Source organism: Ictidomys tridecemlineatus, chromosome 3 (genome assembly GCF_052094955.1).
Source record: "Ictidomys tridecemlineatus isolate mIctTri1 chromosome 3, mIctTri1.hap1, whole genome shotgun sequence".
Lineage (NCBI taxonomy): Eukaryota > Metazoa > Chordata > Mammalia > Rodentia > Sciuridae > Ictidomys > Ictidomys tridecemlineatus.
This window is the reverse complement of record NC_135479.1, coordinates 87,579,306-87,605,316: the sequence shown is the minus strand read 5'-3', so window position 1 is coordinate 87,605,316 and position 26,011 is coordinate 87,579,306. Positions and strand designations below refer to the sequence as shown.

The 26,011-nt window shown below is 34.7% G+C and overlaps 1 protein-coding gene across 2 annotated transcripts in view; it reads right to left on the bottom strand.

Moving 5' to 3' along the window:
• Positions 1 to 26,011, bottom strand: part of Rasa2 (RAS p21 protein activator 2) — a 113,293-nt gene that overhangs the window by 74,808 nt on the left and 12,474 nt on the right. For both annotated transcript variants that reach the window (XM_078043422.1, XM_078043423.1), the window contains exons 2-3: positions 15,686 to 15,803; positions 9,815 to 9,918 (exon numbers count right to left, since the gene is read on the bottom strand). In XM_078043422.1, coding sequence (XP_077899548.1) covers positions 9,815 to 9,918; positions 15,686 to 15,803 — 222 coding nt within the window. The remainder of the gene's footprint in view (positions 1 to 9,814; positions 9,919 to 15,685; positions 15,804 to 26,011) is intronic.

The following is a 26,011-nucleotide window of genomic DNA, read 5'->3' as shown; positions in this document are numbered from 1 at the left end:
TCAGATACATCAATTATTGTATATTAAGTAAAAAGTATATAAAAATAAATACAGAACGTATGCTTAAAATACTTTTCTGGAAGTAAATAGTGGTGACTATACAACTTTATAAGTATAATAAAACCCATTACATTGTATACTTTTATTTTCATTTTAAAATATTTTATTTTTAAATAATTACAAACTTAGTGGCTAGGATTGTGGCTCAGCAGTAGAGCACTTGCCTAGCACACATGAGACCCTGGGTTCAATCCTCAGTACCATATAAAAATAAATAAATTAAACAAAGATATTGTGTCCAACTTAAAAAAAAATAATTACAAACTTGGAGAAAAAAAGCTGCAAGATCAGTACAAAAATTTTCATATTCATTACCCAAATTCCCTAAATATTAATATTTTACCATGTTTCTCTCCCCCTTTCTTTCTGCTATATATGTATGATTCCTTTTCTGAATCACTGAAAAACAAGTTGTAAATGTGATATATACATTAAAAGGGTAAATTTTAAGGCACGTGATTTATATCTTAATAAAATTGTTATTAAAACTTTTTAATCATATTACAGTTTTTGATAAGCTTATCTTCCCATTTATGAGTTGAAACTCAAGCTCTAAAGACCACCTACTTATGTGCAATTTTAAGAAAAATATTAAAATTCACAACTAGATTTATTATAGTGGCAACTGTATGAATACTACTATACAGAGGATACCTTTTGAATATTTATGAGCTATATCTATTAACACATGAAAATTTTAAAATGTAATATTTTAAAATTAATAAATGGGCCCTAGTCAGTATAAATTTTTCCAACCTTTAAAATAAAGTTTGGGAGGAAATCTCATGTGACAATTAAAATCTTTATGTGAATACACAGCATTTATAATTCATTCAAATCGCGTAGTAAATAGCACTAGGAAGATCAAGCTTTTTTTCTTTTATTGTGAAATTTTAGATAGAAATAATGAGAAAACAGAAATTTTCCTACTACTGAATTAAGAGCCAAGTATGAAATTCAGGTATTGATTGAAATATCCACATATTCCTTATACTGTTAAATGAATTTATATTAAGAGCTAAATCAGCTGGGCACAGTGGCACAGGCCTATAATCCCAGCACCATGGGAGGCTGAGGCAGCATGACCACAAGTTCAAAGCCAGCCTCAGCAAAAACAAAGTGCTAAGCAACTCAGTGAGACCCTGTCTCTAAATAAAATACAAAATAGGGCTGGAGATGTGTTAAGGTCTGTAAACAAGTCAAGATGGCACCTGGCATTTTGCCAGAGGGAGTGGTTTGTAAAGTAACGAGCCATTAAGTGTAGAGATTCCTTATTGGTTGACTGCTGTATCTAGTTTATGTTAATTAAGATAAGCTGTGTGTAATGTATATATACTCCTCCTGTCCTACAATAAACGGCTCCTACTCCTGCTGTATCAATGTACACAAGTTGCTCATCATCCCCTCCACCCCCCCCACACCCCCCCACCCCGGTTATTTTGCTGCAGCTGGACTGCGGCAGAGATGTGGCTCAGTGGTTAAGTGCCCCCGAGTTCAATCCCTGGTATCCCCCCACCCCCAAAAAAAGAGCTAAATCATACAACTCTTGGGTTTTTTTTTTTTTTTTGGATAATATGGAATTCCCAGCAAAATAATAAAATACCAGGAATAGGTAGGATACAAAATTATGACAAAGTATTCAATATTATATGCCACAAATGATGATTATCATAGTTCCAATTACTACTGATTCCACATCAGATAAATAAATTTAAAGGCGGATGCATAATAGCTTGATACTTTGAAAAACTAATAATGTACACATAGATATAGATCTATATATCTGCTGAAGTGCTTACCTTTGGGAAACCACTCCCTGCTGCTTTTAAGAATCTTTGTAGCTATGCTATCTTTGTAGTCCTTTCTCCACAAAAAAGAACAGATAATATCTCACAAATAATTTTTTTTTTTTTGGTGCTGGGAACCAAACTAAGAGCCTTGTACATTCTAAGCTAGTGCTCTACCAGTGAGTTATATCCCGAGCACTGCCATAGGATTTTAAGAGCATTTACCTACCATTCAGAAACTCACTGGTAGAGTGTTGGTAAGGACCTCTATTCTACAACTCCCTTAATTTATAGTTTTAAATGTAATTTTTGAATATTTATGTAGATGTATACATTATGTGTGCATATGATATAACCTAAATACCAAATTTAAGAGAGTTCTAAAACAAATTTTACTCAGAAGTTTAGATGTTGACCAATTCATTCCCTCATTCTACATATAGCCACACTGACATTGTGTTTAAATGATGATTTGATTTCCATGTTCCCTCAACCAGTCTATTTAACTAATAATGCTTTTAAAAACTGTAGGAATCCACCAGTCCTATTTATGATTAACAACTCAGATCACTGGAAATACATCTTCTCCATAACAGGTGGCATTCCAAAAGAGAATCCTTATAGGTCCAACACTCCAGAAATAAATATCCTCTTCCTCCTATTCGATATCTGATATAGCATGATACTCATTGTCACTAAGAGTCAAATGGTTCTTGTCCTATGAGAGGAAAACTTTTCTCTGATTAGTTGCATAAATAAGCCACTTGTAAGCTGAAAAGAACTTGCAGTGTTATTGCCAGATCTTATTCTTAAGTTCCTAAGATGTCAGTTTCTGGTAATATAAAGATTTAGTTGCATGATGCTAGTTGGCCTGAGGAAGGAGGAAAAAAGAGCACATGATCTCAAGAAGCCAGAAATTATTATATAAAAATGCTAGATGAAAATAAAGAAAAATATTGTAAGTCATTAGGTAGCAGGAAACCTACAAGTTTCAGCACTTTATTAGGCAATATGACATGTGAAAAAGAAATACATGTCATTAGCACTAGGGAATAAAACAGGTAAAGGGGAGTAGGGAATGAAAGAAAAAATGGGAAGGAAGTACAGGGTAGAGAGAGAAATAAGAGGTTAAGTTTCTGAAACATAAGACAAAAAAAAATCACTATTCTGATTTGTCATTTTGTGGTATCATTAAACTGGCAGGCATTAACCATAAAAGACAAGGCAGTGTATGTAATACAGAGAAAAAGCACTGAACTCAAAAGCCAGCAACTTCCTTAACAGGTAGAGGACATCATCACTATTTTACAAATAAGAAAAGATGAACAATATTTAGAAATGCCTACTAACACATGCTGGAAGCCAGATTTCAGAGCCAATCTTACCTGTTGATGTTCCTTGTGACACAGGTATCAAGTCTGTTACTTATTAGCTGTGTAATTATGAGTTAATTATTTGAACTCTTTATATCTGATTTGCCTTCTCTGTATCAGAAATTACTTTCAGCTCTTAAAAACTATTCTTACCTCCAAAGATTGTTTTAAGTTTAGGGTTTATTATTAAAAATAGTAACTCATTATTTCACTAACCATGAACTCACCAACCTCAAAAAGAAAGAAAGAAAAAAATCAACCAAGAACTTCCCAACAAATCATTTAAAGGTATTATTTCATTTCCCCACTGTCCTGAGAAACTACAGACAGAACTTAAAACTAAACACACACACCGGATACTCCATTAGTTCCTCAAAAAGTCAGACAAGGAGAGGAAACACAAAAGTAAATTAAGGAACTGTGGGCAAAGGAACCACCTCTGTCTCTAAATTTAAAAAGTATTCTTAACTTTGCAATACAACTTTTAAGCAACATTTTCTTGCCATCAGTAGATAGTAGTTATCCTTGGGGCCCATTTTTAGTCACAATATAGTCTTAGAAATTTCAACCTGATATACATCCTGTTCCTACTTGGGCACTAGCAGAAACGCTGAAAGAGTAGATAAAAGTAGTAATAAGTGGAACTGCCTATACAAGATGAAATAGGACTAAAGGACTGAATAAATTCTGGCAGATAGTCAACAAGGGCAGCACTTAGAAGCCTTACTGTATGGAATTTAGGTGGGTGAATTTTGGTCTCTGAGGTAGACCAGACTGGTATGTTATTGTCTTCAAATAAATCATGCTTTCTGGTATCTAGGCCATTGTGTATTCCCCTCCAGCACTGACTCTGGGACTGGTTATGTGACTCGCTTTAGCCAATGGAACATCAGCAAACATAATGCAAGCAGAGGCTTAATAAGCACCTGTGCAGTAGCACTTGACCTCTTGGAACCCAGAGACCATGTGGAGAGTAAGAGCCAGCTAATAATTAGCACAGACAGCCAGTCAGACCATCCAGCACCAGTCAACCTTCCAGATAACTTTACATTAGCAATTCCAAATGAGATCAGCAGAACTACTTCACTGAGTGAAGTCCAAACTAAGATCCCATAAGATCATGAACAAATATATGGTTGCTGTATTAAGCCATTAAATATCAGCTGGTTTGTATGCAGTAAGAGATAACTGATATAGTACCTATACGAACACATTCAAAGCGTTGCCACAAGCAAATTCTAAATAGTAGATCTGACTTAAGAGCTAAATGCCAACAGAAATTACCATTCAAAGAGTTGGAAAAGACCTTAACTATTTTAAACCCAGCCTTATTTTATAGATGAACCAGGCTTACAAAAGTGACTTGTTAAAAGGTTACAGAGTCAGTGACAGAGTTATGACTGGAATTCAGGTCTCCTAGATCCTAGTGAAATAGTCTTTGTACAGTTCTGAGCCAAGGGGTAAGGGGGGAGGGACGCTGCCAACATCTACTAAGATATCCACAACTTACTTGAATTTCCTTGAACAATAATTTCCTTGAAAAATTCCCTTAAAATATAAAATATCTAGAATATGAGGAGGTAAAATACATGTTTTAATATTAAAATACTCTTTAGAAATAAAAATATATGCTTTAAGTATTTTTCTCTTTTTTATTCTTTTCAAGAAAAGATGACACTATATATTAGGAAAATATATCACTGTAAAACAGGACTTAACTTTACAACTGCCTTTTTGTAGCATGTATCCTAGGTCTCAAATTTTGAATTAATCCACAATCTATTTTTTGCACCAACTATTTCCTGACACATCAAGATGCCCAATATGATAAATTATGCCCTGCACTGATAATAATTATTACTTCAGGGACAGGGACTGCAAGAGGGCAGTAATCAAAAATAATTATGAAAAAAAATTCATTAAGGGTTGGAGGTAGAGCTCAGTGGTAACAGCTTGTCTTGCATGTATGAGGCCCTGAGTTCAATCCCCAGCACTGTAAGGGGGGGGGGGTGGTGAGCTAAAAAAGTAATTTAGCATTTTTTTTTTAGCTTTTCCTTTTATTTTTATTCCAGTAGATTTTATAATTTAAAGTCTTAAATCTTTTTTAGTTTTTAAATTTTTAAATTATTTGTCTTTTTTTATATTAACATCTTAAAATTTTTTTCTAATTAGTTTTACATGACAGCAGAATGCATTTCATTTCATTGTACAAAAAGAGAGCACAACTTTTCATTTTTCTGGTTGTACACGATGTAGAGTCGCACCATTTGTGCAATCATACAAGTCCCTAGGATAATTATGTCCATTTCATTCCACCATCTTACCTACCCCCATACTCCCTGCCCTCCCCACTCCTCTTTGCCAGATCCAAAGTACCTCCATTCTTCCCATTCCCCCTATCCCCATTATGAATCAGCATTCACTTATCAAAGAGAATATTTGGCTTTTGTGTTTTGGGGATTGGCTTACTTCACTTAGCATGATATTCTCCAACTCCATCCATTTACCTGCAAATGCTATAATTTTATTCTCTTAATTAGTATTCTTTATAATGACCTGATTTTTAAAAAATTTTATAAAAACAAGTTCTAATAGCTCAAATAAAAAAAATTATGAGTTATTAACAAAAAGAAAGTATGTTAAACTAGGAAAATGTTAAAAATTTATAATTAAAAATATATTAAAATGGGGATATTCTGTGTTTACTTTAATATTAATTTTTCTATATAGAAAAATAAACTTCCCACTAAATGTAGAAATTTTATCCCTCCCTTAACAAGAAATAAACATTTAAGAAAAAAATTCTCAAGCCAACAGTTATGGGATTATTGACACCACTCCATAAAGAATTAATTTTGACTGAAAATTATTTTACTTAAAATTGACTTTTACGTCAAAAATAAATACCAAAGGCAACTTTCAGAAATCATAATTATAAACTTCAACTAAAATCTATACATAGGTTTTATTATATGTAAAGGGACAAAAGAAACCACTAAACACTTTCTTAAAGAGGTATCATGATGGTCAAAGTTATGTACTATTCTCAAGGGTTTTAATAACTACCAACAGCTTCAATTCAATCCTTGCCTCCTCTACCTCTCTAGATTGCTGACATGAAAAGATCTGCTGCCTCCTCTTCTCTCTTCCTGTTTTCTAATAATGCTTTATCACTGTTCACGGAAGCCTCTGTATCCCTGAAACCCTTCTTAACTGCTCCTAGGTAATTTCACTCATCCCAGCATAGCCTTCAAATATCACTTAATGCTGACAGCTCTCAAATCTGTGGTTCCACCTCTTTTCCTTAAGTTTCAAATCTGTATTTCTGGCTGTCAACCAACATGTCCACCAAGACATTCCCCAGTTAGCCAGTTTAATTTGTTTAAAACCAAAATCTCTTCTCCTTTTTTCACTACCCTCCCTAAATTAACGATTTCCTTATGTCCCCTATCTCAGTTATTGATAGCCATAGAAACAACAACATCATTTTTAACTCTTCTCCTTCTTATATCCTCATTAGTCCCTTGGTCCTTAAGTCCTTTGTGAAACCTCTCAAGTACATTCTCTCATTCACATTTCATTTAATAACAGATTCCTCATTGGTCTCCAAACGCCAATCTCTCCTATTCTAAATCAACACGTTTCTATTGCCTACAACTTCCAAACTAGAAAGTCAACCTAAAAAGATTACATAAAGTGTTAAGAGATTCAAAATCATTGTCTTCAGGATAAAGTCCAAGCTCCTTAGTATAAATGTGGAACAAGTTTTAGGATCCATCACAGTCTGGCCCCAGTTTATAATCTTAGCTTTATCTGCTATCACCTGCCTGTGTAAGTTATATACTAAATCAAGATACACTACAAATATAAAGTTCACCTTCCCTCTTTGCTTCTGCCAATTCCTATCACTTTGTAACTGTTCTTTTCCTACTCAAGTAGTCTCTCTTAATCCTCCACCAGACAACCTATTCTCCCTTCTATGCTCCCCAAGTACTTTGTTTATACCACCATTATAATACAGTCTGAAATGAAGTTCAGAATGCTCTGAAATCTGAAATATATTGAGCATTAACATGACATTCAAAGAGTTTCAAATTTTGAAGCATTTCAGATTTGGATTTTCAAATTAGGAACACTCAACCAGGAAAGTCTATGTAAAACTCCAAAATATGAAACACTTCTGGTCCCAAGCATTCCAGATAGAGAATATACAACCTATAATATTAGTATTAAAGTCTGCCCCTCTGATAGCATGAAGGCACTCTGAGTCTTTCATCTTAAAAGTCCCATCTTTTGTATGCCTCATATAAGTATCTTAGTAAATATTTATTTAATTGGATTGAGCATGGCATCTTAGGGGTGATCTATAAATAAGGGGTTGCTAGAAATGGAAGAATACATGTAAGTCAAGAAGTAGTCAGGTGGGCAGGCTGCGGATGTGGCTCAAGCAGTAGCGCGCTCGCCTGGCATGCGTGCGGCCTGGGTTCAATCCTCAGCACCACATACAAACAAAGATGTTGTGTCCGGTGAAAACTAGAAAAATAAATAAAAATTCTCTCTCTTTAAAAAAAAAAAAAAAGAAGTAGTAGTAGTCAGCTGGGCAAAAACATTTAAGAAATAAGACACCATGAAAATGTCTTTTCCTTGGCTTTCCAAGTTGAATAAACAACCAAAAGTCAAGGTGACAAAAACTAAGACAATACTTTCTGGAGAGAGAAAAGGTATTTGGAATGTATATAACTGACAAAACTAACCTTTCTAACAAATAAGAATATTTAAGAATAAAGTAAAGAATTCCAACCAAAAAAAAATTAGGTAAAAGAACAATTAATTCACAGGAAAAGATGTAAAAAGTCAATAAATACTTGAAAAACACCTCAAATTCCTTGAAAATCAGGAAAAAAAAAACCACGTTAAAATGTAAAAAGCATTATTTTCACCTATCATATTGGTAATGTCTTCCCAATGATAATATCCAAGAATGTCCAGGGTGCGGTAAAATGGTTAGGCCCAAGGCATGCTTGGGGAAATATAAGTTAGTACAATATTTCTGAAGGCCAATTGTAGAAATTTATAAAGGAAATGTTTAAAATGTTCATACCCTCTGACCCAATATTTTCACTTCTGAATTTGAGTCTAACAAAAAAAGAGACATGCCAAAATTTATACAGAAGGATATTTGTTTATAGTAACAGCATTCAAAAAGCCAAAAATCTGGAAACATAAAATGTTCACCAACAAAGAGAGTGGTTCAAACAACACATTTTCACACAAAGTATTTTATACAGCAAATATTTTTAAAATATGACACAGAAAGGATCATTAGATGATACTGAGTAAAAAAGAGAAAAAAATAAACAATGTAATAGTATAAATGCACAAAATAAAGAATTGAGAAAAATACGCCAAATTATTATCTATAAGTTATTCTAGGGCAGTCACTATCAGTCACTAAAAACATGTTAATAATTTTATAAGTAAGAAAAATGTATTATTTCTAAAAGTTATTTGATTTGCTCAGAAATAACTTTGGCAAACTTCAAAAAAGGTTTGTCAGAAAAATCTGGAAGCTAAACTAGGGAGCTCTTTCAAAAAATTAAGTAGTAAGCACAGGATGAGCAGAGAATATTTGTTAGAGAATTCACGAGCAAAAACTGAGAGACACTAGAAGTCAGTTAAAAGGACAAAGTAAGATGTACAATTTCTTAAGCTACAGGAGATTTGAACGTGTTTCAATCAGTAAGGAAGAGATAGAGACCATGAAATTCAGGGAACAAAGAAGAAAGAGGATAAAACATGTAAATTAGGCATCTACCATTATTAATAAACGCAGACAGTGATACAATGACCATAAATGTGACACACAATGCAGCCAGTTTCTGTCAACTATTTAATATATTTAGTGGCCACTAATACAATCAGGGAGAAAACATATAATTAAAGTGAATTATTACCCTATTTGAAAAACCTCAAAAAGCATGTTTTTTAGATGGATCAATACTGACTGCATAAAATCATTTCAATAAAAACATTATTTAAACCATTCAGCAAATACTTTTTGAACATTTAGTAAGTACAGCACTCTGTGAGATCATCCCTACCCTCTTAAGTACCACACTTAGTTTAACTAAAGAATCTAGATACTAAATGACAAACTAAGGAATAAGCATGAGTACTATGGAAAGAGAACTATGGGTAGTACGGAAACATGATATAGTGACTAGGGGACCAACAGAGCTTTCTTGAGGAAGTGTCATATAAGCTAAACACATAAATTAAAAGTCAAATTCAGGGGCTGGGGTTACAGCTCAGTGATAGAGCACCTGCCTACCATGTATGAGGAACTAGGTTCGATCCTTAGCACCACATATTAATAAATAAAGGTATTTTGTCCATCTATAAATAAAAACTTATAAAAAAAGAGAGCATGATCTCTGTCTTTTAAAAAAAAGTCAAATTCAGAAGTAAACAGTGTAGACAACAGGATTAGAAAGTTGAGCATATATTATTTTGGAGTTTTAACACTTTACACTTACAGAAAGAATGAATATAAACACCAATTTTGTGATAAAAATAATTATGAAGAGTACCTACCTATACGAAGGTCTCGTTGTAAAACATTCTTATCATAAACATAGAAAGACAAATACTGAAAAGTTCGTGGAATCTCAAAGTAAAATTCTTCACTGAAAAATGGACTAGAAAGAAAAGGGGAAAAAGCATATTACTTTAAATAATATCAAATGACTAAATAACTTAGTACTATCACTAACAATAGTACTATTAATACTCAAAAGATATTGCCTTCAATAAAATCAATGAAAATTACACACAAATTCCACTGAAAAGTGTGAGAAGCCATTCTCGCACATATTTGAGTTACCTTCCTGGCTGGGTGAGAGGCGCTTAGACAACTGTGTCAGAGCCTTCCCCACCCTGTCCCAGGTGCAAGGGCTTGTCTGTGTGGAGGTGTGTCTGGCCACTGACGCAAAGACCAATCACTGACCCTGACCTTGGAATGCTGCCCCCCTCGACCTTCATTGGATGGGATTTTCCCTTGAATTTTTTGTTCCTCAATAAAAGCTCACTCCCTGGCATGGTCTTCCTCTCTTGCTAGCCTCTTGTGTAAACTTCGCCACTGCATTAGGTGGTTGGAGGCGGGAGCTAGGAAAAGTCGTCTCTGGAGCTGGGCATTAAAGGTAAAGAGAGTATGTCTCTTTAATTTTAAAACTCACTAGTTAATTTCTATGCTTCAAACCTCTTTTATGAAGCTCGAGTGGCAGAAGTGGCGCCCAACGTGGGGCATATTAAATTGACTAGGTTGAGTTAAAGAAAGCGCTATAGAAATAAGGAATTGGTGACATTTTTGGGGTCACAGAAGTACCATGCAGGTACTGAAGCAAAGGAGACATTAAAATTATTAATAATGGGAAATTCGACTTCTACTGATAAGGACATGTACTTGACTATTTTAGAGACAATCATTAATCAGAAAGGAAAACAAATAAAAAAGACTCAGTTGCTACAATTCTTAAAGGTTATAGGTGAATTTTGCCCTTGGTTTTGTGACCAAGATTTACCAAATTTACATACCTGGGACAGGGTGGGGAAGGCTCTGACACAGTTGTCTTAGCGCATCTCACCTAGCCAGGAAGGTAACTCAAATCACGTGCGAGAATGGCTTCCCACAGAAAAGAACTTTAAAAACCTCAAAGTAATTATCAATGCTAAGTTTCAACTAAATTCTTTACAAACCAAGTTGAACTTAGAGGACTTCAGTTGCCAGAATGAGTTCTAAACAAAGAGCTTTTCGAAAGTCCTGTGGACAAAAGATATAGTAATCACCTAGGGTCATGATAACCTAAAGTGGACTTATTATATGAGAGCTAAGGACATACACACCACTACCAGTCTTCAAGATATGTAAATATGTAAAGTTGTATTAATCACAATAATACATACCACCTAAAGCAAGTAACATTATATAAAGTCTTACTTTAAAAATATATTTTAAAAATTGAAACAGGCTATTTTAAAATCAACTTTATTAAGGTATAAATTACAGACAATAACCTCCAATTTAAAGCCAAGACTAATGACTTTGGATATATTTATAAGCTTGTGTAGACTTTTCCCCAATCAAAATAATCTAATCTCCCCAGAGAGTAAAATTCCTGAGTTAAAGGGCAGATTAAACAATGTAACCTGTGAGAAAACTGTCAAACTACCTTCCAAAGTAGTTGTACAATTTTACCCTCCTCACTAGCAACATGTGAGCATTCCAGTTGCTATAGATCAACTGACAGTCTTTAATTTTAGCTATTTTAGTGAATGTGACATCAGAAATTTATATACCTGTGTAATCTCTATCCTAATCAATATATTAAACATTTCTCTCTCCCCAGAAATTTCTCTTGCACCCTTCTGCAATCACCCCCACCATATGGACACTCTCAACCAAAGTTCTATCACTACAGATTATGTTATAGAATGTATAGTAATAGAAATGGTTTAAAACTGCATTTTCTTAATGAAGAATTATGTTAAATATCTTTTAACATGCTTCTTGGCCATTTGCATATCATCTTTTTAAAAAATAAATATGCAAGATTTTTCATATTTTCAATGGTTGTCTTCTTAATGAATTAAGAGTTTTTGCTTTGTTTTTGTCAGGATATTTTCTCCCAGGTGTGACTTATCATTTAATTTTTTTTGACAGTCACTTTTGAATAGACACTTCTAATTTTGATGAAGCCTAATTTCTTTTATAATTGGTGCCTTTTGCATCCTAAGAAAATTTTACCTACCGCAAAGTTGCAAGGTTTTCTCCTATTAAACAGCTAATTTTTATAAGTTCATTTTAAGAATATTATTTTGTGGGGCTGGGGTTGTAGCTTAAGAGGTAGAGCACTCGCCTAGCAAGCGTGAGGCTCTGAGTTCAATCCTCAGCACTACATAAAAATAAAATAAAGATACTGTGTTCACCTATAACTAGAAAATTAATATATTTAAAAAAATTTTTAAAAAAATGTTTTGTTATATTTAAATGCCTCTATGAAGATATGAATCTCTAAAAACCTAGTAGATATCTTTTCTCATGAACACTTCTTTCTTGAGAATGTTTAAATAACAAAATGATTGGTTAAAAATATCACCATGAAATGCAATATCATTAGATTGTCATAATTAAATGAGAAGCTGAAATGCAAAGTAAAATACTACTACAGAAGTCATTCTTATATTGTCCAGAAAATGGCTGACTTGGGTCTTTAGTTGCTATGAAGTCCAGTTAAATTTTGCACTACAATTTTCACTTCAAATGTAACCAATTTTCCATATTTTTATTGGTGCATTAGAGTTGTTCATAATGGTGCAATTTGTTATTATACATTCATACATACACACAAGATAACACCACAATTTGTTCAATATCAGTCCTCAGTATCTTCCCTTTCTGCAACCAACTTTTTAAAGTTGGTCTGTCAAAGTAACTAGAGTCTTTTAATTAGTCTCAACATAAAAAAAAAAAAAATCAATGCAAAAACAGCTAATAGGTAAAGGTGACATGTGTCCATGTTTCTCTTTGTATTATTTTAAAGAATAATAAAATAGAGAATTTCCTTTACATAGCACATATTTACACATCTAAAGTCAAATAAGAACAGAATTACTATGTTATTTGTATTGTTGTAGCATGAAAATCTCAACAACCTAACCTCCACATTTGATTGCCCACATCTTTATATAATTCATTACTTAATTGATGCATTTGAAGAAAACTTTTCAACAAGGTTGAAGCACCAGTAATGTGCTGCTACTGTTAAAATACTATCTCTTTCTTCAAAGGATTTGAATATTGCCAACTAGCCGGGCTGGCGACCTGAGCTGGGTACAAGAGCTGGCTGTACCAATAACTTAAGAAAATGGCCAAAGAAGCATGCAACACACGGAAATACCTTTTGCTTGCAGGAATCAAGGAGACAGCTCTCAACCTTAAGGGTTCATTGAAAGAAGAGAGAGCACGTCTGAGAAGTCTCTATATTTATTTTTATGTGGTGCTGAGGATCAAACCCAGGCCCTCACATGTGCCAGGCAAGCACTCTACCTCTTAGGCACAACCCCAGCCCAAGAGAAAGACATTCAAGAAAGTTCAACCCAAATAAGGCAAGGGATTAGGTTTCAGGAGGTTGCTTGGTGATGTCTCATAGTCTGCAGATTTGACTGACATCTCGGAAAGCCAAATCCATCTCAGGTGCTATGTGGGATCAAAGACAAAGCAAGTGAAAAGGACACATATGTCGAATAGCTCAGTCAGAGAAGCAGTATCAGTCCAGTCCCCTCACGTGCTGAAATGCTCACAGCTCACACGCAAAGCCCATGGCTAGCTTCCAACATTTGAACTACTTTTACCTTATCTCTTACTTCAGATCCTTTTGGGCTGCAAAGTATTTTTGGTTTCATATAATACCTTTTCTATGAAGAACTCAACAGAATAAATGACATAAAGGGAAACTTTAGAGGAAAAAAGGCAAGTATAAAGGGAAAAAAGATATGGAAAAAAGTATCAAACTCTTACCTATATACATAAACTATAATATCCAGAAACTATAAAAGATCTAAATAGTACCTAGGGACTTTCAGCTTAACAGTTTATCACAATATCCACAAGCACTAAGAACAATGAAATGAAAACAAGGTGAGCAAGGGTTTTTACTACAAATTCTTTTGTCCTTTTCCACAAGAAAAAATGCTAGAGGATGTCCAAAATCCCAGAAGCATCTAATCTAGTTATATCAAAATTGCCTAAGGTAAGTACTGCTAGCTGAAATTATATTCCAAGTTGCTATGTAACTAGAAAAATGAGGATTAAAAAAAAAACTAATTTCATCATTTCCCCTACACAAATATTCAGAAAAGGTTAAAAAAAAAAGCTAATTTTAGTTACTCATTTATAAGGCTACATACTAGAAACTACTACAGTATCCAATTTATGAACAAACTATTTTTGTATATTACTGATCACTGTGCAATATGAAATCAGTGAACATTTTAAGTAACAAATTAAAAATTAAATTAAACAATTAATTTATTTAACAAATTAAATACCATTAGTTTTGCTTCTTTCTTTGATATATGAAAAATTACTCCGCCTTTGAGTAACTCAGTTTTCATTATTTATGAACATAAAACAAATATATTTATAAATTTATATTTACAAATATAAAGAATACCAAAATTCTAACACAAGAGGGACAGCTGACTTGTAACTAAAGATTTGAAGTATATTACTGCAAATCTTTTTGGGCTACTAAGTTATTTTCAGTTCCATATATTACATCTCCTGTGAAGAACTCAGTATATATTTAAAATTACAGAAAATAAAAATAAAATGTAAAGGCAAACTTCAGAGAGAAAAAAAGGCAAGTAAAGAAAAAAAAGGTATGAAAAAAAGTATTAAAAGACATCTTTGAAAAAACTGATCTGAAATACAATTCACATAATTTATGGCATGCAACATTTCATCTACCACATGCTTATTTCAACAACTCCCTGTACCCTTGTTTTAATCCTTATTTCTGAATAAGACTGCATCTTTCTAGCACTGCTGTGTACCAGAATCATGTCACAAATACTGCTAAGAGCAGAGGTGGCACATTCTCATTTTACAAATCAGAATTTACTGTGATGGTCTTAAAGTGTAATTATACTTTCAAAGATGAAAAATCTACCTAAGAGTCCATTCCTTGATAATGTACTGCTAATTTAACTAACAATATATGAACTTTAAGAAGTAATTTATTCTTTAGAGAAATAAAATAATGTGCTCTGAGGAAAGTTAAAATAAATGGGCAAAATTTAACCTAGAAAACAAGACTGAAATATAACAGTTGTTTTCAAAAACTTTAAAGACCGCCAAATGAAAGACAGACTAAATTCGTTTCCCAGTAATCCAACATATAGAATTAGGTACAATTTAAAAGAAAAATATATTTGAGATAATAAGAAGCCACATGGATGAATACATAAATAAACAGAATCCAGCAAGTTACTGGCATATATATAGTTGGTTCTCATTGTAATAATCATTAACCAACTAAACATAAAAGCTTTCTAGGAGTCAGAAAAGTTCAAAGACCAAATGAGATACTTAGGAGGCAATGAACTCCCTGGTCACTGGAACATTGCTAAGCAAATGCCATAAGATCACCTATCAAAGCCATGGTCAAGAAGACACTAAGCATAAGGTGGTTAGTCTGTCTGCTCAATGAACATTCAGGCTCTTTCAAATTCTTAGATTCAGTAACTCTAAAAGTAAATTCATAATGTAAAAAAAAAAAATTCAAAGTGCAAAATATAAAAGTTTCAAATGAAGACAGTCTTCTTGGTGAATATAATCTGGAAAACATACACATTGATCAATCAATATATATCTTCTAAATGATAATTTCCAATTTTTCTACCAACCTTAAAGATTTTTCAACAACTTGGGTACGATAAACTTCTTCCTGGTCCAAATTTATAGTACAAAAGCAATCTCTCATCTTGTTGGGTCCAAGATATGGCAATAAATTTTTTGCTTCACCTGTTGGTACAAAAATTAAAACTGGTATTACACATCACCAGCTGCTTCACAGTAAGACTTATATACAACAAATTCAATCTGACAGAATAGGTTGTATGTAACACAGGAAAACAGAACTAGTGATTAGAGAAAGATCAACTTGTTCTAACAGAGATTGCTAAGACCGAAGGGAGAGGCTCTGTGTTAAAGGACATGTGAGATCATATTAAATCACTGCATCTCTGTCCCTATAAAAAGGCAATTCCCCTACTTGTGTTCTCCATCCTATCCCACTGTATTACCACCTCAAGGAATTTAATCAATATTAATTTCTCTTCTACCATATTGCTCCCACCCGCATATATACGTTTGGGAGTTTCCCAATTTAAAAAAAAGTGAACAAAAAGAAAAAAAAAATCTTCTATCACTCCACTTCATCCATCTTAATCTCCATTCTCAAAACTTGTCAAAGGCATCACCGTCTAGTCAGTATCTTCTCCACTTTCTTACTTTTCACTCATTCTTTGACCTTCTCCAATCAACTCTGGATTTCACTGACAGTGAAACTGCATTAGCCAAGGGTACCAAAATCTTCCAAATTGCTAAATACGAAGATCATTTCCCTGTCCTTATCATACCCAACCTTAAACACAAGTGAACATTCCTTTTAAAATGCTGTCTTCTTCTGGGCTGAAGTTGTAGCTCAGTGGTAGAACACATGCTTAGTAAATGCGAGGGACTAAGTTCGAACCTCAGCAGGTATTGTGTCCATCTTTTGTGTGTGTGTGTGACTAGTTTCTCTTTTTATTAAGATTGTAAGTTCCATCAACTATTGTTTCTCTCAGATAGGTGAGAAAAATATACACATATTCTAGATGAGATGTATAAAGGTTATAACATTTTCCAGGTTTAGATCACTTTCCTGATTGTGAGCATTTTATTTTCTGAATGATTTCATTCTCTTGAGTATTGCATAATATAAAAATCTCTCTACAGAGGTACAGGGAACATGATCCCATTTGGAAATTGTTATCAAACTCTCAGGGTAAAATGCAAATGGAACAAACCCTAGTATTTGGCCTGAAATACAGAATAATAAATCTGAACATACATGAAAATTGAAAAGAAGAGGAAGAAAATTATCGCATATTCAGAAATTTAGAGAAATTAGAATGATTTTGAGGATTCAGTTATTTTTTAATTGTTGGTTGTTTAAAACATTACATAGTTCTTGATATATCATATTTCACACTTTGATTCAAGTGGGTTATGGACTCCCATTTTTACCCTGTATACAGATTGCAGAATCACATCAGTTATACTTCCAAATTGATTTACATATTGCCATACTAGTGTCTGTTGTATTCTGCTGCCTTTCCTATCCTCTACTATCCCCCCTCCCCTCCCCTCCCCTCCCCTCTTCTCTCTCTACCCCATCTACTGTAATTCATTTCTCCCCCTTGTATTATTTTTCCCTTTCCCCTCACTTCCTCTTGTATGTAATTTTGTATAACCCTGAGGGTCTCCTTCCATTTCCATGCAATTTCCCTTCTCTCTCCCTTTCCCTCCCACCTCTCATCCCTGTTTAATGTTAATCTTCTTCTCATGCTCTTTGTCCCTACTCTGTTCTTAGTTACTCTCCTTATATCAAAGACGACATTTGGCATTGACATTAGGGATTGGCTAGCTTCACTTAGCATAATCTGCTCTAATGCCTTCCATTTCCCTCCAAATTCTATGATTTTGTCATTTTTAATGCAGAGTAATACTCCATTGTGTATAAATGCCACATTTTTTTTATCCATTCGTCTATTGAAGGGCATCTAGGTTGGTTCCACAGTCTTGCTATTGTGAATTGTGCTGCTATGAACATCGATGTAGCAGTGCCTCTGTAGCATGCTCTTTTTAGGTCTTTAGGGAATAGACCGAGAAGGGGAATAGCTGGGTCAAATGGTGGTTCCATTCCCAGCTTTCCAAGAAATCTCCATACTGCTTTCCAAATTGGCTGCACCAATTTGCAGTCCCACCAACAATGAACAAGTGTACCCTTTTCCCCACATCCTCGCCAGCACTTGTTGTTGTTTGACTTCATAATGGCTGCCAATCTTACTGGAGTGAGATGGTATCTTACGGTGGTTTTGATTTGCATTTCTCTGACTGCTAGCGATGGTGAGCATTTTTTCATGTACTTGTTGATTGATTGTATGTCCTCCTCTGAGAAGTGTCTGTACAGGTCCTTGGCCCATTTGTTGATTGAGTTATTTGTTATCTTATTGTCTAATTTTTTGAGTTCTTTGTATACTCTGGATATTAGGGCTCTATCTGAAGTGTGAGGAGTAAAGATTTGTTCCCACGATGTAGGCTCCCTATTTACCTTTCTTATTGTTTCTTTTGCTGAGAAAAAACTTTTTAGTTTCAGTAAGTCCCATTTGTTGATTCTAGTTATTAACTCTTGTGCTATGGGTGTCCTATTGAGGAATTTGGAGCCCGACCCCACAGTATGTAGATAGTAGCCAACTTTTTCTTCTATCAGACGCCATGTCTCTGATTTGATATCAAGCTCCTTGATCCATTTTGAGTTAACTTTTGTGCATGGCGAGAGAAAGGGATTCAGTTTCATTTTGTTGCATATGGATTTCCAGTTTTCCCAGCACCATTTGTTGAAGATGCTATCCTTCTTCTACTGCATGCTTTTAACCCTTTATCAAATATAAGATAGTTGTAGTTTTGTGGATTGGTTTCTGTGTCCTCTATTCTGTACCATTGGTCCACCCGCCTGTTTTGGTACCAGTACCATGCTGTTTTTGTTACTGTTGCTCTGTAGTATAGTTTGAAGTCTGGTATTGCTATACCGCCTGATTCACACTTCCTGCTTAGCATTGTTTTTGCTATTCTGGGTCTTTTATTTTTCCATATGAATTTCATGATTGCTTTATCTATTTCTACAAGATGCCGTTGGGATTTTGATTGGCATTGCATTGAATTTATAGAGAACTTTTGGTAATATCGCCATTTTGATGATGTTAGTTCTGCCTATCCATGAACAGGGTATATTTTTCCATCTTCTAAGATCTTCTATTTCTCTCTTTAGGGTTCCGTAGTTTTCATTGTATAAGTCTTTCACCTCTTTTGTTAGGTTGATTCCCAAGTATTTTATTTTTTTGAGGATATTGTGAATGGAGTGGTTGTCCTCATTTCCATTTCAGAGGATTTGTCGCTGATATACAGGAATGCCTTTGATTTATGCATGTTGATTTTATATCCTGCCACTTTGCTGAATTCATTTATTAGCTCTAATAGTTTCTTTGTAGACCCTTTTGGGTCTGCTAGGTATAGAATCATGTCATCTGCAAATAGTGATAATTTAAGTTATTCTTTTCCTATTTTTATGCCTTTAATTTCTTTCGTCTGTCTAATTGCTCTGGCCAGGTTTTGAGAACTATGTTGAACAGAAGTGGTGAGAGAGGGCATCCCTGTCTTGTTCCAGATTTTAGAGGGAATGCCTTCAATTTTTCTCCATTCAGAATGATGCTAGCCTGAGGCTTAGCATAGATTGCTTTTACAATGTTGAGGTATGTTCCTGTTATCCCTAGTTTTTCTAGAGTTTTGAACATAAGGGATGCTGTACTTTGTCGAATGCTTTTTCCACATCTATTGAGATGATCATATGGTTCTTATCTTTAAGTCTATTGATGTGGTGAATAACATTTATTGATTTCCGTATATTGAACCAGCCTTGCATGCCAGGGATGAATCCTACTTGATCATGGTGCACAATTTTTTTGAATCCAATTCGCCAGAATTTTATTGAGGATTTTTGCATCTAGGTTCATTAGAGATATTGGTCTGTAGTTTTCTTTCTTTGAAGTGTCTTTGTCTGGTTTAGGAATCAGGGTGATGTTGGCCTCGTAGAATGAATTTGGAAGTTCTCCCTCTTTTTCTATTTCCTGAAATAGCTTGAAAAGTATTGAGTTCGAACTTCAGCAGGTACTGTGTCTATCTTAAAAAAAAAAAAAAAATGCTCTCTTCTGTTGGCTTCCAGGACACAATATTCTGACTTCCCGCTCATGCCGGCCTCTGCTCACACCTTTTCACCTCTAAATGTTGCAACTGCCTCAGGGCTCAGTTCTGGACCTCCTTCCCTTCCTTCTCTATTCAAACTCCTTAAGTATAAGGTGTTAGTTAATTCTGATATCTCCCAGTTCTGCCTGACCTCCCCGCTTCAAACACTTAGTGTGAATGTTCAGTTGTCTCCCTGGATATCCAGTACTATTTCAAATTTAACCAGTTTCAACAAAAATGATTACCTCCCCTACAACATGTTCTTCCCCTAATCTATCACCTTCTTACTCACCATCCTCTCACTACCCTCTCTACCATCATACCTAGCTAGTCTATTAGCAAATCTAGCCAACCTTCAAAATAAATCCTAAATTCAAGTCACTATGATCTTTCATTTGGACAATACCAGTTTCCTAACTAGTGTTTCTTTCTCTACCAAAACCCTTCCTATAAAGCATTCTTCACCAAGCAGTTGGATTTTTTTTAGGGGGTGGGTGGGAGTGGGGGTACTGGGGATTGAACCCAGGGTCACTTAAGCACTGAGTCACATCCCAAGCCCTTTTTAATATTTTATTTAAAGACAGAGCCTCACTAAGTTGCTTAGGGCTTCTCTGAGTTGCTGAGGCTGGCTTTGAACTTGCTTTGAACCTGCCTTTGCCTCCTGAGCCACTGGGATTACAAGTATGTGCCACCTCAACCAGCTTGTGATCTCTTAAACACATGATTCAAGTCAGTTGTTCCCCTGCTCCAACAGTACACCATTTCACTTAGAATAAAATCTCATTTTTATACCACAGTCTTCATGGTCCTAAAACTGTCTTCTCTGATCTCCTCTGCTCTAAAAGTAAGGTATGTATTACAGCTCTGAGCAGCAAATGATTGTGTTAAGAATATACATTCCATCCAGGTACATAAGAAAACAAAAGTGAAGAACTTCCAAAGATTGTAGTAATTCACATCTGATATTTATACAGGGTTTCACTAGCTCTAGCCAATTCTGGTATACAAGCAAGTGCACTAGACAAAAAAGAAAAACCCAAAAACTATTATCCCTGAAAATCCAAGCTTTTTAAAAACGCATTCTGTTTCCAATCTTTACTTTCTACTCCTAGCTTAAACCTGCAATTTACCTTCTGCTCCCATTCCTTTTCTAGAACCTTCATGAACACTAATATTAGGTGCTACCAAGTCAAATAATTGTTTTTCAGTTCCCACTTTATTTGACCACTCTTTAATATTTGATAATATTTACCTTTCCTCAGTTTAGGTGACGCATTCTTTCTTCTACTCCCTCTTTTAGGTTTTTCTTTCTTCTACTCCCTCTTTTAGGTTTTTTACTCATTGAGCACATCTTAAATATGGGGAAACTTTTGGCATAGAACATTTATCACAGAAGTGGAGGGCCAATTTTTAAGTATTTTTTAAAATGTAGTATTATAAAACAAAAATATACTAAATAACAATGGTTCCTCAACATTCTTTGGTGGTATTACTTGCAATATGTTCTCAACTTATCTATATCCTTAACCTAACCTTAAGGAAAATCAGGTTCTATACCTGTTGTAGATAAACAGGATTGGTGTTCAACAGCCATTTCAATCTCCTTTGGTATATGCCTTACTATATTACTGAGAACGGAAAGCTAAAAACTACATATCCCAGTCTCTATTGCAGCTACAATTGAGGATGTGATTTAAGTTGCACCAACTATATTCACTTGCGGGGGAGGACAGAAAAGAAAGGTGGTGGAGCTTAGGCTGCTTCTACTAGAAAGCACTGTCATGGAGATGTCCATGTTCTGCAACAGCATTTGTAGAAGTCCTGGGAATTCAGTCACAAGTTTCATGTGTATTAAGAAGGAAGACACAAGGCATCCATTCTGTAATACAGGTTGTGACAGGTATGAATTGGCTCTTGAGCCAGCAGCAGTGACAACAACTTACTGATGAAGGTGGCTGCTTGCCAATAGCTGTTTCTTAATACTAGCGTATTCCTAATCATGTAGCTTCCCAATTGTGCAGGAGTCTTTCTGATCCTAAAAGAGGTAGTAAATTTCTTGATAGCTCAGCTGCATTATGGCCTTTTACTGTCATTCCTAAAAGTTCCACCTAGAGTCTAGATGCTTTTTATCTTGTTTTTGTGTTCTTTTCAAACAATTCTATGTCTGGGGTTATGGCTCAGTGGTAGAGCGCTTGCCTAGCATGTGTGAGGCACTGGGTTCAATTCTCAGCACCACATAAAAATAAGTAAATAAAATAAAGGTCCATCAACAACTCATAAGAACATTTTTTTTTAATTCTATAAGCCACTTAAACTCCTCCTCCCACCCCCCAGAACTGGAGGCTAAACCCTGGGAACTTGTGCATGCTAGACAAGCACTCTACCACTAAGCTACACCTCAGCCCATTTTATTTTATTTTATTTTTTCAGAAGACTCTCACAGGCCTCAAAATAACAGTCCTGCCTCAGCCCCCTGAGTAGCTGGGATTATAGGTACATATATTTTACTCAAACTCTTTCTGCTTGAATTGATTAGAGTAGGTTTCTTATTAGAAACCCTTTACTGCTGGGGCTGGGGCTCAGTGGTAGAGTGCTAGCCTGGCACATGTGAGGCACTGGGTTCTATCCTCAGCACCACATAAAAATAAAAATAAAGGCAAAAAAACCCCACAAAACTTTGTTTCTAACTAAGGAGAAAGTTCCACCTTACTTTACTGGTCATCAGAATTTGGTATATCTATCAGCTAAATGTGGCTATCTAAATCAAACATTGATTCAGAAATTATGAAGCAATTTCTCAGTGAAAATGATTTTTTATTATTCTATCAGATAATGAGTTGAAAGCACAGCACACTCAAAATATTAGTGCTTCAACTTAGTAAGTGGAGACAAATGGATCTTAACTCTATGTATGGTTGCATCTGCCTTTGGAAATATTTCATCATCATCTGCTAAAGCATTTGGTTGTGGTTTTAAAAAATATGCTCAAATAACACAGAATCACGTTGCTGTGAATTGGGACAGTCAAATTAAAAACATTCACATCATGTGCAAATTTTGAGTGCCTCTAAATTATCCTTAAACTTACAAATCATATCTTGACCCCAAAGTAGTGAGATTTAAGTAATTAAGACATTTGATGTATAGTTAAGATATGATACTCAAGTAAGCCAGTTGAAAAATGGAGTTTTTACTTGCATTTGAATGAAAGAAATTTTTTATAGTTCATTCTTCATTTTAAAAAATTATGCATGCTTAAGTACTATAATTTGCAGAGGCAGATATATTGGCCCTGCAGAAAAAAGTGTAGATTTGTTTGTTCTTATGACAGTCAGTATTTCCTTTAACAATGAATCTATAAAGAGGAGGAGACCAATCATTTCACCTCTGAAGAAAGGAAACTAGTACTCAAGCATAACTTCTTTTATTCTATAACATTTTTCTTGTTGAATTCATAATGGTTATGAAAAAAAGTACTTAAGCACTTTTCTAGTTTACATAATGACTTGAAGCATTATTAATAACTAAATTCTTTAGTTTCCTTTCCAAAAGCATAGGTTTTCAAACATGAACAGAATAATCCTCTACCAGGAGGATTCACAAATGCACTACAAGTATGCCAAGAATATTTTCCCATTATATATCAATAGTATGATTCAACAATAAAATGAAATGTCCTTTACCCACAAGATAGTAATTGTTTTTACTCATCACACATATCTGAGCTGAAATGCTGTGTTAGTTTTGATCCTCATCCTCACAGTGTTACCAGAGTTACTATCTTATATGTAAACACCCCTACACACATACTTGTGTGTATGTATGTGTGTGCTGTGCTGTGCATGCATATATCATTCCTTGCTCAAAAGTCTTCAATGGTCTTCAAAGTCTTCCATACTACCTACCACTACCCACATTGTAGGATAAAAATCTTAAAAGTCCATAGTCTGATAAATCCTTTATGATCAAGTGTCCTCCACTACATGTTTAGCTTCATCTGTTTAATCTTTACCCTAAGTTATATTCTAGTAATATTATAATTTTGATTCCTTAAACATATTGTGTTTCTTCATGCCTCTGTTCAGATATGATGCTATTTTCTTTGTAGTATGCTCTCATCTGATTTTTTTGTTTTTTAAGATGGGGTTTTGCTTTGTTGCCCAGGCTGGTCTCAAACTCCTGGAATCAAGTGAGCCTCCTGCCTTAAGCTCCCAAGTTGCTGGAACTACTAATGTGTACCACTATATCTGACTTCCCTCATTTGCTTTTTCATCCAGAAAGCTCTGCTTAAGAGCAACTTTTATAAAGTCTTCTCTCAACTCTTAGGTAGTTATATCACTCTTTCCTCTATGTTCCTACTGAACATTATAAGTACTTCTACCATAGAGATCATATTTTATCACATTTGTTGCACTTTATTGAACAAATATTTATTAAGTATCCATAATATGCTAGGCACCATTTTAAATGCTGAAGATATAACACTGGATAAAAACAGATATCTGCCCCATAAAACCGTTATATAATCTAGACAAGAGAAACAAACATCAAAAACTCAGAAGTCAGTATGTAATATTTATTAGCATGAAAGAAATAAATATTTATTGCCATGGAGGAACACAAAGCACAATATGAAAGTTAAGAAGCAGGAGGGCCCAGAAGATAGAGAGGGGAAAGCAATGTCATTTTATATAGGGAATCATGGAAGGTATTTCTATTAAGATATTTAAGTGGGTACCTGAAGGAAGTTATTGAGGTATAAACCATGCATATAACTGGGGGAAAAGGTGGACAGGGAGAGGGAATAAAATAATTGAAGGCCCTAAGATAGGACTGGATGTCATGCTGAAGGGACATTAAGGAGGCCACCATGGCTATAAAGCAATAAGCAAAGTAGGGAGAGGAAGGAAATGACATAAATAGGGCGGGGCTGAAGGAGGGAGCAAGTCAAACAGGCTACTGGAAAGTCTTAAGATTTTTGTGTATGACATGGGAAGCTATGGGAAGATTATGAACCTAAGATATAACTTTTGTTTTAGAAGAATCACTAAAGAAGAAACAGGGTAGAAGCAATGGACTAGACAGGAGGCTACTGTGATAATCTGGAGAAGAGGTAATCTGCATGTGGAGGCAGTCATTGGCATAGAGAACAGGTCATCTGAGCACATATTTTGAAGACAGAGCCAACAGGACTGTTGCATGCAGACTGTGAAAGAAGGGGATCCAGGAACCATTCTAAGAGTTTTGGCCTGAAATGTTAAATAAATAGAGATGTCATTTCCAGAGGTAGAAGACTCCTATTGGGAAGGGAATTAAAAAATTAAGTCAAATGCAGATCAAAGAATCTTGGCTGGAGATAAAAATCTGAGATCATCAGTAAGTATACAACAGTTATAAAACCATGGGCCTATATAAGATCACAAGAATAAATATGAATAAGAAAAGAAATTTGAACACTAAGCCTCAAAGCTAACTTCTGAGGTAGTAAAGATGATAAGATAGCAAGAGAAGGAAAAAATGAGACTTGGGTGTCTCTTCACTGAATTATGGGACCAATCCTTAGTACCATGCCTAGCTTATAATGTGCAATAAAGTAAAAAATAAGTACGAATATGAGCATATAAAACTTTGGCAAAAAAAAACAAAACAGAGCTTCTAATAACACATCACAAACTGTAAATCCTTTTGCATTTTTCATTTGATGTAAAAATTGATCTATGTCAACTACTCCAAAATTAAAAAATAAGTTTGCTGTACATAATTACTAGAAGCACTAAATATAAGAATATTTCTAGTGTTAATACAATGGTACACTGAAAATAAACTGATGCTGAAATTCACACATCAGAATATTTACCAAGTGCCTACTACTAAGATACTAAGGATACAACAGTGAGCAAAATAGCCAAAAAATCTGTGTTATTAAGCTAATAGATGCAGAAATTGATTATAAAGGAGACACATAAGTAAAAGTGTATTAATTACATTAATAATATGTGTTAGGGGCGGGGATGTGGCTCAAGCGGTAGCGCGCTCGCCTGGCATGCGTGCAGCCCAGGTTCGATCCTCAGCACCACATACAAACAAAGATGTTGTGTCCGCCAAAACTAAAAAATAAATATTAAAATTCTTTCTCTCTCTCTCTCTCTCTCTCTTAAAAAAAATAA